Below are 14,381 nucleotides of genomic sequence, written 5' to 3' on the forward strand. Positions count from 1 at the left end.
GGATTTTTTCTGGTACTTTTGTACCCGACCCTCTCAGATTTCAATGAAACTTTGTAGACATGTTATCCTGGGCCTATATAAGCCATTTTTGTGTATAAGGAGCCAATTGTACTCGAAAATGACATTTGAGAAGGACGTAAGTAAATTTAATATTTTGGTATTTTGTAATTTAAAAATTACTGTTACTCAAAGCCGTTGCATCGTATCAACAAGTGGTCAAATGCAAACTTGTAGGAAATTGGACGTGCTTTCTGAAAAAAATACACTGACAAAAAAATACACGCATGAGATTTTTCAATTTTTAAGTTCAAAAGTTAAATTTGAAGGTGATGTCACGCTTTTTTTGGTTCAAATTTTTTGAGGAAATAGCCTAAAATGTAACAAAAAGGTAGGTAGGATGGTATGTCTCTCATAAAAAAATACAAAAATCATATACTAAAACTGTTTTTTTGAAAAGTGGTCTAAATGTAAAAATTTTCAAAAACCATGTCTAAAAAGTTTCATTGAAATCGGAGAGGGTCGGGTACAAAAGTACCAAAAAAAAATCCTGATTTGAGCTGGAATTGCTCCTCAGTAATTTTTTTAACACTTTATGAATTTTGACAAAATTTATGAAAAATGAAAATTAAAACATAGCAACAAATATTGGAAAATATTACGATTGAAGGCATTTTATATGGACAAAATATGTTTGATTTCTAGAGCTGGAGGGAAAAACATGACAAAACTAGGCCAAACACATTTCCACATATCCACTTTGACGTGTTTCAAAGAAAATTCTCTTATCATAGAGAAATACTAAATTACACTTCAAACTTCAAAATGAAAAGACAAAACTGGTATTTGAAATCTTGGATTACAGTTTTCAGTTGATAAAGAAATTCACTTGATAAAGAACATACTAACACTTGTGAGCAATTCTCTGAGATTTCGGTCATTCGATTTTTTTTGTATTTTTTATTCCGGCTGAAACTTTTTTGGTGCCTTCGGTATGCCCAAAGAAGCCATTTTGCATCATTAGTTTGTCCATATAATTTTCCATACAAATTTGGCAGCTGTCCATACAAAAATGATATGTGAAAATTCAAAAATCTTTATCTTTTGAAGGAATTTTTTGATCGATTTGGTGTCTTCGGCAAAGTTGTAGGTATGGATATGGACTACACTGAAAAAAAATGATACACGGTAAAAAAAATTTGGTGATTTTTTTATTTAACTTTTTGTCACTAAAACTTGATTTGCAAAAAAACACTATTTTTATTTTTTTTTATTTTTTGATATGTTTTAGAGGACATAAAATGCCAACTTTTCAGAAATTTCCAGAATGGGCAAAAAATCTTTGACCGAGTTATGATTTTTTGAATCAATACAGATTTTTTCAAAAAATCGAAATATTGGTACTATTCGAAAAAAATATTTTCAAAAAATTAAAATCAAGACTAACATTTCAATAGGGCCAAACATTCAATATTACGCCCATTTGAAATGTTAGCCTTGATTTAAAATTTTTGAAAATATTTTTTTCGAAAAGATCGGAAAATTTCACGAATGTTTCATGTTTTAACATTGTAAATCGGACCTATAGTTGCTGAGATATCGACATTAGAAAATGGTGGGTTGTTTGGGTGAGACTTAGAAAACATCAATTTTCCTGTTTTTTAACCATTGCATGGCAATATCTCAGCAACAAAGGGTCGTATAAACAAAGTCCGAAAAAGCAAAATATAGAGAATTTTCTCAGCTATTCAAAAATATTTTTTTCAATAGTGGGCAAACATGGGCACTATTTAAAAAAAATGAAAAACTGCGACTATTTTCAAAAAAGTTACCTAAAAATGGTTATAACTTGAAAACGGTGCACTTTATCAAAAAATCACTAAAGTACTTTTTGATTGCAAATTCAATTTTACATCGAAAAATGAAGTTGAAAAATTTTTGCGACCAATATTTCGATTTTTTGAAAAAATCTGTATTGATTCAAAAAATCATAACTCGGTCAAAGATTTTTTGCCCATTCTGGAAATTTCTGAAAAGTTGGCATTTTATGTCCTCTAAAACATATCAAAAAATAAAAAAAAATTGAAAATAGTGTTTTTTTGCAAATCAAGTTTTAGTGTCAAAAAGTTAAATAAAAAATCATCAATTTTTTTTTACCGTGTATCATTTTTTTTCAGTGTAGTCCATATCCATACCTACAACTTTGCCGAAGACACCAAATCGATCAAAAAATTCCTTCAAAAGATACAGATTTTTGAATTTTCACATATCATTTTTGTATGGACAGCTGCTAAGTTTGTATGGAAAATTATATGGACAAACTAATGATGCAAAATGGCTTCTTAGGGCATACCAAAGGCACCAAAAAAGTTTCAGCCGGATTAAAAAATACAAAAATTAAAATTAAAGAAAAAAGACCGATTCCGTAAAGAACTGCTCTTGTAGCACCAACGGGGTCAAAACTTACGCGAAGCACCAAGGGGGTAAAAAAAGTTGGAAATGCAACTTCAACCGGCTGTATCTCGGCAAAAACTCAACCGATTTGGATGATTCTTGTTGCATTCGATCCGGAAGAATGTCAAGAATCTCCTCCAACAAGGTAGATCCAAAACAGATGTGTCTACCTCAAGTTATAATAAAAAAGGCATTTCCATCTTTTTTTCCAAGGGTTGTATGAGCCGGTGAAAATGCATTTCCAACTTTTTTGACCCCGTTGGGGCTACAAGTGTTAAACTATAAATTCTAGTAACAAGAATTTTATTTTATTTTGTATGAAAAGTGTACGGGTGGTCGGTAATTAAAACCCCAACTTTTTGTTAAGCAGCGTTTCAAGCAGCTACAAAACTGCAAGTAAGAATTTATTTTTAGTATTTTTTGACTCGTTTAGAAGATATCTCAATTACTTATATATTGGATGATGGATCCGAACACTGTATGTACAGATAATTAAGATCCGGCTTGGAAAACGGACATGAATATCACTTAAGTGGTCATAAGTTAAGATAGGGTTACCAGATCTTCGAACTTCTAGACTCAATTAACTATCCAACGATAGGTCTGATGACGGATCCCAACTCTGTTTTTATACAGATAAGTGAGATCAAGATTCGATCAAGTATATAATTATCACTAAGTGGTCATAACTTGAGACAAGGTTGCCAGATCTTCGAGCTGCTATACTTACGTTTAATCATTGTATGGGCGTAGTCTTAACTAGATTCTGATTAATACAATATTGGTTAACCTAAACAATTTTTTTGCCTTGAAAACTAAATTTCTTCCAAATGAGTAGAACAAATTAAGCTTCAAATTTCAAATTTATTCAATGAAATCAACTTCTTAGTTCTTTCCCTGTCCCTTACCCTTGTTAGCCTGACCCTTGGCTCCTTTCTCCTTGTTGACCTGGAACTTGCCCTTGGCTCCCTTCTCTCCACCCTTCTCGCCACCCTTTCTTCCTTGCCACCGTGGTGTCCCTTGCCCTTGCCGTGTCCCTTCTTGCCGCCCTGCTCCTCCGAGGATGATCCACCAGCAGCAGCGCCTCCTTCCGGCTTTCCATCCGATCCAGCTTCAGCAACTCCATCGGGGCCAGACTCAACGGCAGCAGCCACGTCCTGAGGAGCGGCCTCAGCCGCGGGCTGGAACACGGCCAGGAAGGCCACGGCGGCCACCAACAGCAGGAAGCAAGGGTCCTGATTGCTCAAAATCAACCACTCCATTCGCGAGCACAAATAGCAGGCGACGCGATACTGCCCTGATGAATTCCTACCGTTTGTCACTTTCACACCATTCGCTCCCGGACACTCTCTTTTCTACTCTCCTTCTCTCTCTGATCGGCTCAGTCTCCGAACGGCTCAGACAAGCCGAACGTCGCCGATCACTCTGAACTGAACACATTTTTTTCTCTGATGCGCTGCGTTATACTCATTGATTTGGGCTGTTATCAATTAAATTGTGCATTTATTTTGATTTCATAACATTATAGACACCAATTTCCACCAAGAAAAAATCAAATTGATGGCAAACTGAAGGCATGGAGACAAAAAGACTGCCGCGCTGGCATTTTGTGAGAATGGCTCTTCGCTGAGCATGGTAGTGTGTGTGTGTCGTCAAGTGACGGAGTAGACAAATATTTTCACGATGTATTTGTTCGCTGAGTGAACAGTTCGGGCCACTCGCTAGCTGCTTGCGAGTATCATTCGCTCATGAATGCTAGCGGGTTGGAATAGGCGACGAATGGATAGGCGATGAGTGAGTGGTTTCCATTCAATGAACCGAAAATCAGGACCCTTGGCAGGAAGAAGGTCACTTTCATGGTTGGGAATTTCTGGGATTTTGAGTTGTTTCAGACTGGAAGGTAGGCTGAACTGTGATGATTTGGTGAGGAATCGGGCTGGCTTTAATACGGATTTGAATTCTATTCTAATGACATTATAATTGAGACTACTTTCACAGACTAATTTACAATTTTGAAGTGAATGACCCTCCTAACACTGATTTAGTTGTAACAAGGCTAAATAAATTAAGATATTATTTTTATTAAAGTGGAATAAGAACTGATTTTAAAGGTGGTCATCTTCAATCAACCAATGAATTTGGTAGAAATCAATTTGATTTTTTTTGTTACAAGATAGCATAATGATGACAAACTTCAATTGAAATATTACCGCGATTCTACTAAGCTACGACCATTTGTACTGTATCAAATTGCACCTTACGGTACAACTTGTGGAAACATCGCCGGTGTTCCCGCGTTATCAAACCCTCCGGCGTGATATTTACACTTTAACAAATGTTTTGTCCCTCGTCTAACACACGTCGAATCTCTCTCGAAGTGCTAAATCCCGTGGAAAAAGCCATTTTCCTCGCCAGGGGAATATCATCGACCTGCAAGAAATACCATCCTCCCCGAGGTCACAATTGGTGTTTTCTGCAAACTCGGAATCTTCCTTAGTGATCAGGTTGGCCGGCCACACAAGACGCTGACCACCTTCCCCCAGGTCAGAACTCAGGGGTAGAATATTAATGTCTTTTATCACTCCGGATTCCAGGCGACCAGACGGCGGATGACTCTAAAACGTTTATACTGTTTTCTTTATGACCGCTCATAATGGGGCATCATTTAATTGAAATATGACAAGTCATGTACCTGTTCGGGGACCCCCTCCACTTCGGTGGAGGTTCATGATTTTGTGCTAAACGTGCTGTCCACAGCTGGTTCGTAAATTTCCGCAATTTGTTTGGCCGGAAAGCATCGCGCCCACACTAAACGGTTTGAGATTTGGGGGTTCGTTGCCACCGAAAAAAGTGACAGGCGTTCAAGTCTCTCCGATTTGACTTGATTAAATCAAATTTGCTCCGAAAGTGACCGTTTCCCATTCTTCGAATCGCTGATAATTTGATCATTTCAGACACTTTCCTAAGCGCGTCCAGCTGTCTCCCGGGGTTGATCCCCGGTCAGCACTCGAGACCATGTGGTGCCGTACCCGGTCCCAATCACGCGCGGGAGTGATGGATCACCGGGGTCGGTGGACTGCTCCCAAAAAAAGGAAGAAGAAGAGACTCCAAACGGTCTGAGCTGTCAGTTGAGGGGGGTAACCTTAGGTTACGTAACGAAAAATTATGTTTTTGTTTAAATTTATTTTGGTGTTACGACATTTTAAAAAGTTGCTTCATATTGTGTTGGAGAGTTGATCGTCTTCTGAGGTTGCGTCACGTTCTTTAAGTATGCCCCCTTCTAAGGTAGATAGGCACGTTACAGATCAACCCTTCAACTAGAAACCCGCCAGGGGGTCCACCCGGAGAGCTCAGACGGAGTGGGGTTCACTCTTCAAAAGGGAGTCCACGATCCAAATTAAATGACAGGCGGTGAAAAGGTTCGAGGTGTGCGTGTTTAACGCAGTCTAATTGAATTAAGCGCTTTACACGTTCTGGAACTCCGCAGACTGACAGTTTGATCGTGTTCCAAGCTTCCCGCGGGGTCCGCGAGAGTTGATTTCTTTTGATCGATCTGATTTGTTATGATTTCATAATCTTTTGTTGGGGCTGGAGTTTGGCCCACTTGACGGACACCTTCTGGAATTTTTGGGGTTTCTCGTAGGGTGTTCGTGGGTTTTGCTGTAGATTGAATGTATTTTGGATCTGAGATCAAGACGAACAGTCTATGGTATTCAATCTTGTGAGGTGCAAGCGCCGTTATTATAAAATTAATATTTTGAACATGATTTTGATCAAAGTTAAAAGAGAGAAATTAAACAACGTGGTTGACACTTTTTTTTATTAACTTGAGAATAATCATTGAGTTGAGCGTACAAAATTTGCCTCAGTTCCAATTATAATGTCATCAAAATAGATTTCAAATCCGTATAAAATCCAGTCCAATTCCTCACCAAATCATCACAGTTCAGTCTACCTTTCAGTCTAAAACAACCCGAATCCCCCAATAACCAACCATGAAAGTGACCTTCTTCCTGCTGTTGGTGGCCACCGTGGCCTTCCTGGCCGTGTTCCAGCCCGCGGCTGAGGCCGCTCCTCAGGACGTAGCAACTGCCGTTGAAACTGACCCCGCAGAAGCTGCTGAAACTGGATCGGATGGAAAGCCGGAACCTGCTGCAGCTGGTGGATCATCGTCGGAGGAGCATGGTGGCAAGAAGGGACACGGCAAGGGCAAGAGACATCATGGTGGCAAGGGAGGAAAGGGTGGCGAGAAGGGTGGAGAAAAGGGAGGCAAGGGCAAGTTCCAGGCCAACAAGGAAAAAAGAGCCAAGGGTCAGGCCAACAAGGGTAAGGGACAGGGAAAGAACTGAGAAGTTGATTTTATGATGAAACTAATAAATTAGAAGCAAAGAAAACATTTTTTTTTCATTCAGCTTTTTGCACAGTTTCAAATATCCAATCGAAACGACTCAATCCACCATTTCAGCACAACGATGATATATGACCGGTTAATCTGTCCCCAGTTCATGATTCAAATTAGCCTGCTGGACCGCGGGAGGGGGGGATCTCGATACACGATGACACTAATCCGTTCCATCACGAAGTTCACATCCCCGGGCATATATGGAATCTACCAGTTTATGGATCCACTGATCGATCGACCTCTAACATTTCGTCGTACAAATCCGTAATCGTTGAGCGATTTGCCGGTTGTCGTCGTGACTGACTTTCCGGCAGTTTGTCACACACACACTCCCCGTTAAAGCGGCTGTTTTGCTTAAATGACATGTTAAGCTGATGAAATGGTTGTCCTTGAAGTGCTGAGCTGCTCCTTAAAATGGTCTCATCTATTGTCGGTTTGCAGGTGCAAAAATACCCCTTAGGACAAAGTTTCACCAAAAATCTTTACCGTCTCCCCTGCAAGCGATCCCTCAAACACACGTATGCTAATTCGCGTGTAATCTGGAATAAAACCTCATTTTTCACCCGGATTAAATCCGCGGAGGTGCCGTTCGGCCGAGCAAGGTGGATCTCTCGCCACCCCACCCCGACCTGCTTTGAATAAAAATCCTATCAAGGCTTAAAAACTGGTGTTCGAACGCGCGCGCGCCTTTATTTATTCTCGAAGATGACCCACCGAGGTCACTCCGAAGACGACACACGCGCCACAAACCTGAACGATTTGTTATCGGGCCCCGTGCGATGGGTTGCGAAATGACCCAACGATCGGGCACACATAACGAGTGAGGGTGAGGCGCTCGGATTTGTGTGTTGTTCGGACTGATGGGAAAAGGGAAATTAATTCACACGTACGGTTGATACCACTCCCGAAAATCACAGATCGAATGCACAGAAAAAAAGTAATGAATTCAATATTTCAAATTTAAGGGTGCACAGCAACCAAAGAAGTTGTTTTCTTCCTATTCCAAAACTGTCAAACTTACGGACCAAATTCTACAATATTCTGATTGTAAAATATAGCTATCAGCAATTCCATTTGAAAAAAACCTAAACCGAAAAAAAGTTCTCCGATAGGGCTCAAAATTTTTCTGGGGGTTCCTTAGCTAGGGTGGCTCAAAAACGGCAAGTTTTGTCAATTTTCGCAAAAACCACATTTTTCATAAACTCATAACTCCGTGCCATTTCAATCGATTTTAGCTGTCTTGGACGCAAATTATTTAGTGATTAGTTTGTCTTTCAAGGAAACATAATTTGAAATCCGAGAAACCCAGCCAAACATTTGAAATAGTCGTATGAGAGCCTTTGTCTGGAAATATTTTTATCTGATTCCTCAGAAAATTTCACATAATATTACTAAAAAATGACGATGTCGACCCGTGCGTTTCCGAGATATGATTTAAAAAAACTGAGTTTTTCGAAGCGCCACGTGCAACATCGAGAAAAAAAACTAGTTTTTTCATTAAAACTGCGATACCCTGAAAATTTAAGCGATGACCTATACAGTCAAACCTCTTTTTACGCGAATTTTGGTTCTCGCGTAAAAAAAAAATCGCGTAAAAAAAGTTCGCGCTATTTTGAATTGCTCGCGTAAAAAGAGTTTTCAGTATTTTTTAGATTTATAAAGTATTTTATTTTTTTAATAATAATAATGTAATTCCAGGTTATTCAAAATAGCTTCAGTGACCTGCGCTGTATATTCTACAGCAGGTTGGGATGTTCTGGGTTATCCAAGAACTTCCGGAAGTAATGAACTGATTATCTATCTGTTCAACAAGGGTCTGTACCAGTGTATCCACCATCGTAATAATTGCAGGTAGCTTCCGTGACCTACGATGGTTACCTTGTGATCTGGTAGAATGTACTAGGTCATTCAAGAACTCCCGGAAGTTATGGCCTGGATATCTACCTGATCAACGGGGGTCTATAAGACTATATTAACCATCGGTATAGCTTCAGATGGCTGCAGTGGACCACGATGGACATCCTGTGGCATGTTGGATTGTTTTGGGTCATCCAGGAACTCCCGGAAGTCATGGCCTGGATATCTACCTGATCAACGGGGATCTGTATGGCTATATTAACCATCGGTATAGCTTCAGGTAGCTTCAGTGAGCCACGATGGACTCTTTGCGATCTGTTAGAATGTACGAGGTCATCTAGGAACTCCTGGAAGTCATGCCCTGGATATCTACCTGATCAACAGGGGTCTGTATGGCTCTATTAACCATCGGTATAGCTTCAGGTAGCTTCAGTGAGCCACGATGGAAACTCTGCGGCATGTTGGATTGTTTTGGGTCATCCAGGAACTCCCGGAAGTCATGGCCTGGATATCTACCGGATCAACGGGGGTCTATATGGGTGAATTAATCATCGGTGTAGCTTCAGATAGCTTCAGTGGACCACAATGGACACTCTGCGGCATGTTGGATTGTTTTGGGTCATCCAGGAACTCCCGGAAGTCATGGCCTGGATATCTACCGGATCAACGGGGGTCTATATGGGTGAATTAACCATCGGTGTAGCTTCAGATAGCTTCAGTGGACCACAATGGACACTCTGCGGCATGTTGGATTGTTTTGGGTCATCCAGGAACTCCCGGAAGTCATGGCCTGGATATCTACCGGATCAACGGGGGTCTATATGGGTGAATTAACCATCGGTATAGCTTCAGATAGATTCAGTGGACCACGATGGACATCCTGTGGCATGTTGGATTGTTTTGGGTCATTCAGGAACTCCCGGAAGTCATAGCCAGGATATCTACCTGATCAACGGGGGTCTATATGGGTGAATTAACCATCGGTATAGCTTCAGATGGCTTCAGTGGACCACGATGGGCATTCTGTGGCATGTTGGATTGTTTTGGGCCATCCAGGAACTCCCGGAAGTCCTGGCCTGGATATTTTCCTGATCAACGCATAAATGTCCTATTAGAATTAGCATTCGCATTTGAGGACGAGTTCCTGGATGTCTCAACATTATCTAACATGTCACAAATTGTCCACCGTGGGCCACTGAAGCTACCTGCAGGTATACCGATGGATAATATAGCCATATAGACCTCATTTGATCAATTACATATCCAGGTCATGACTTCCGGGAGTTCCTGGATGACCCAAAACAAGCTACACCGATGGTTAATTCACCCATATAGACCCCCGTTGATCCGGTAGATATCCAGGCCATGACTTCCGGGAGTTCCTGGATGACCCAAAACAATCCAACATGCCGCAGAGTGTCCATCGTGGTCCACAGAAGCTACCTTAAGCTATACCGTTGGTTAATATATCCATACAGACCCCCGTTGATCAGGTAGATATCCAGGCCATGACTTCCGGGAGTTCCTGGATGACCTAAAACAATCCAACATGCCGCAGAGTGTCCATCGTGGTCCACTGAAGCTATCTGAAGCTACACCAATGGTTGATATAACCATACAGACCCCCGTTGATCAGGTAGATATCCAGGCCATGACTTCCGGGAGTTCCTGGATGACCTAAAACAATCCAACATGCCGCAGAGTGTCCACCGTGGTCCACTGAAGCTATCTGAAGCTACACCAATGGTTGATATAACCATACAGACCCCCGTTGATCAGGTAGATATCCAGGCCATGACTTCCGGGAGTTCCTGGATGACCTAAAACATTCCAACATGCCGCAGAGTGTCCATCGTGGTCCACTGAAGCTACCTGAAGCTATACCGATGGTTAATATAGCCATAAAGACCCTCGTTGATCCGGTAGATATCCAGGCCATGACATCCGGGAGTTCCTGGATGACCTCGTACATTCTAACAGATCGCAGAGAGTCCATCGTGGCTCACTGAAGCTACCTGAAGCAATACCGATGGTTAATTCACCCATATAGACTCCCGTTGATCAGGTAGATATCCAGGCCATGACTTCCGGGAGTTCCTGGATGACCTCGTACATTCTAGCAGATCGCAGAGAGTCCATCGTGGCTCACTGAAGCTACCTGAAACTATACCGATGGTTAATATAGCCATACAGCCCCGTTGATCAGGTAGATATCCAGGCCATGACTTCCGGGAGTTCCTGGATGACCCAAAACAATCCAACACGCCACAGAGTGTCCATCATGGTCCGCTGAAGCTACCTGAAGCTATACCGTTGGTTAATATAGCCATATAGACTCCCGTTGATCAGGTAGATATCCAGGCCATGACTTCCGGGAGTCCCTGGATGACCTCGTACATTCTAACAGATCGCAGAGAGTATACCGAAGCTACTGATGGTAAAAACCCTGATTGTGGTCCCCGTTGAACAGGAAGATATGACCATAATGGTTAAGACTTCCGACAGTTTAAAATCGGACCGCGTTATTTTGAATTTTTCGCGTAAATTGAGTTCGCGTTATTTTGAGGTCGCGTAAAAAGAGGTTTGACTGTACATGTTTTGGTATCAAAATATTCGTAATTGAAAGACGCAATGTAATTTTTAGAATAATTTGGCTTTTGCGAAACTTTACGAAAATTGCCATTTTTGGGACCACCTTAGCACGGTGTACGGCCTAACAAAAAAAAACGAGTCTAATTATTTCGGCTAAGAAACCCCCAGAAAATTGTTGAGCCCGTTCGGAGAACTTTTTTATTCGGATAAGACTCTTTTCAAATGGAATTGCTGTATAGTGTCCATAGTTATGAAGATAATAAAATAACTGGTGCAAAAATCTTGGTGTAAAAAGCTTTGGTAGATGTGTACCGTTGCACCTTGTTTTCTATATTTTTGAACATAACAATTATCCCAAGTAACATTTTTAAACCAACTAGCCACCAATTAGTTTTATTGAGGTTTAATGATAGCATCTCGTAATCGAGAACGCCAAGGCAATGCTGTAGAGCGAATAATTTGATTTGATTTTTTTTTATGTTTAAAAATATTTTTAAATTTTTTTTCAAAGAATTGCAATAAAATTTTTTTTAACATTAAACACTATGATTACAAAATATTTATTTTTGATGAAGCGAGTTGAATTTTTTAGCTCTATCTCCCCTACATTTATCAATAAAATTTCAACCGCAGCTGAATTTGAGCCATCAATTGCGAGAAATAAGCTTTCAAATTATTTGAATTACCTCTAATATCTATTATTTATCATCGCCATTTTTGACAACCATCTCCCTTTTATCATTTAGCAAGACAAAGACTTATTTTTTGCCAAAATAAAACTTATTTGGCATAAGACGTTTGAAGACGTATGAAATGTCATTTTTCCTTCAGTCCTGACTAGGTTTTAACAAAGTTTTTCTTTTTTTTTCCTTTGCGGTGTCAGTTAACAAAGTTTTTGCCTTCCTCACCTCACTGAGGCAAGGCTATAAAATCACTCGAAAAATGAACTTCTTAAATACGACTCCTAGATATACCTTCACGTATACCTATCGACTCAGAATCAAATTCTGAACAAATGTCTGTGGGGATGTGTGTAGACATGATTTTTTTTCCACACGATTATCTCAGAACTGGCTGAACCGATTTTGGCCGGAACCGCCTTATTCTGTTCGTTTTGGGGTCCCCTAAGACCCTATTAAATTTTATTCTGTTTAGTGAAGTACTTTTAAAGTTATGCCAAGAAAAAGTTTTTTTGTAGCTACAAAAAAGGGTGATTTTTGCATAACCTCAAAGGCCGGATCTTTTTGCTTACGCGCGAGAGTCGCGCAGCATGCGTAGGGATTTTGGTCTGACCACGCGGGGGATTGGCAGCCACACCCCCTTGCATGCGTATCGCCCGGTTGCCACATTGCTTAAGCAGTGTCTGCGTCTCTTCTGGAAAAAAATCTGTATTAATTATGTTGCTGAATATACATCATTTTGTCTCGACAAAGATTTACACGAACTTTTTACTGAAATATATAACTCATGAGAATTTTCTCCTTTATTTTGGAGAGTTGGTAAAAAAAACGAATTGAAAATTGCTGTTCAAGTAAAATCAATAATTATAAAAAAATGAAAAAAAAAAATCAAAAAAAAACTCTTAAATTAATTTGTAAATACAACATGAATGCGAGGAAGGCACCAACCACCTTAAGGTGGATTAAGTAACGTTTTATCAAGGCTTTGAGGATGTTGTTAGGATTCAGTTGTAAAGCCTTGAACTCCTATGTAGGATTCTGTACATAAACGGATAATTTTGCGTAACTTTTGACAGAAACATGCTTGCTCACTTTCAGTAAAGCTATTCAAAATTTGATTATTAAATGGATGGTATAGCTAAGGACAATGTGGGATAATAAGTTCACTCTTTAAAAAAATCCTCACTTTTTGTTTCATATTTTTTCACACAAAATCGATTTGCATAAGTTTATTATTTCTGAAAATTTCAATTGTTTGATATGCAGTGGTGCTATTTTTTGAAATTTTTGATTTTTTAAAACTTTGAACAATCTGTCAAACAAAATTTCACATCAATTTAAGATGCAAAATTGGATTTTAAATCTAAGTTACATAACAAAAATTTTGATAAATTGCAGCGTTTTCGGAGAAATCTTCCCAAAGTTTGATTTTTACGAAATCTATGCATTTTTTAGTTTTTTCTTCTTGGCGCAAGTCTTGGAAGAAAAGTAAAATAAAAAATCTATAATTTTGTGTAAAACACATTAAAGATAAATATCTAGTTGCTGAAATACAAATAGAGAACTAATAAAAAACAAGTCAAATTTGGTTTTTTGGTTATCACTCAAATTGAATTCATCTTTCAAATGCCGAAACTATTGATCCGTTTTTCAATGACAAAAATGATACATTTGTGAAATTTTCCATCTTATCGCAAAAATATTATCAGAGTTTTAAAACCATTTCTCACATTTAAAAGGACTTTAAAAGATGTAAAAATAGGCCCTTTTGTAATGTTAGTGTTGTGTTCAAAATTTTGATAATATTTTTAATTGGAAAGGTCAGAAAATTTTACGAATGCTCAATCTATTTTTTTTAGTTTCGGCGTTTGATAGATGAATACAGTTTAGTAATACAGTCCAGACTCGATTATCCGAAGGCTTTGGAAAAATTTCACTTGGGAAAATTGAATTACGAAAAAAATAATTTATTGTTGAGCTTAAGCATGATCTATAAAATACTCTAAAGTTATTTAGAACTTTTGAATGCAAGATGGCGGCTAAACTGGCGATGTTGAGATATTGGAAAACTGCATTTTGTAATTTAATCATCCATTCAAATTTGACTAGAATGGAGTCGCAGAATTCTAATTTGATTTTAGAAATAAGAAAATATAGAAACAATTTGTTTTGCTCGTGATTCGATTATCGGAAGTCCCATACAAACCTTCGGATAATCGAACTTCAGACTCTAATTTAATTTGAAATAGATTTTTTGGAGTTAAAAAACTTTATTTGTTTTGGCCGATTTTGAAAAAGAGGGTGATAAAAACTTTGAAAAAAAATTCAACAACTTTATAAGATAATTGTGGAAAAATTCCAAAAATGCGGAAACAAAACTAAAAACATATTTTTACTAA

The 14,381-nt window shown here is 39.1% G+C and overlaps 1 protein-coding gene across 1 annotated transcript; it reads left to right on the plus strand.

Annotated features, from left to right (window-relative positions):
- Nucleotides 1-6,446: 6,446 nt before the first annotated feature.
- LOC120424590 (uncharacterized) lies at nt 6,447-6,800 on the plus strand. Its single transcript, XM_039588753.1, has one exon. The coding sequence runs from the start codon at nt 6,447-6,449 to the stop codon at nt 6,798-6,800; it is 354 nt and encodes a 117-aa protein (XP_039444687.1).
- Nucleotides 6,801-14,381: the final 7,581 nt, after the last annotated feature.

This window comes from Culex pipiens, chromosome 2 (genome assembly GCF_016801865.2).
Source record: "Culex pipiens pallens isolate TS chromosome 2, TS_CPP_V2, whole genome shotgun sequence".
Taxonomy (NCBI): domain Eukaryota; kingdom Metazoa; phylum Arthropoda; class Insecta; order Diptera; family Culicidae; genus Culex; species Culex pipiens.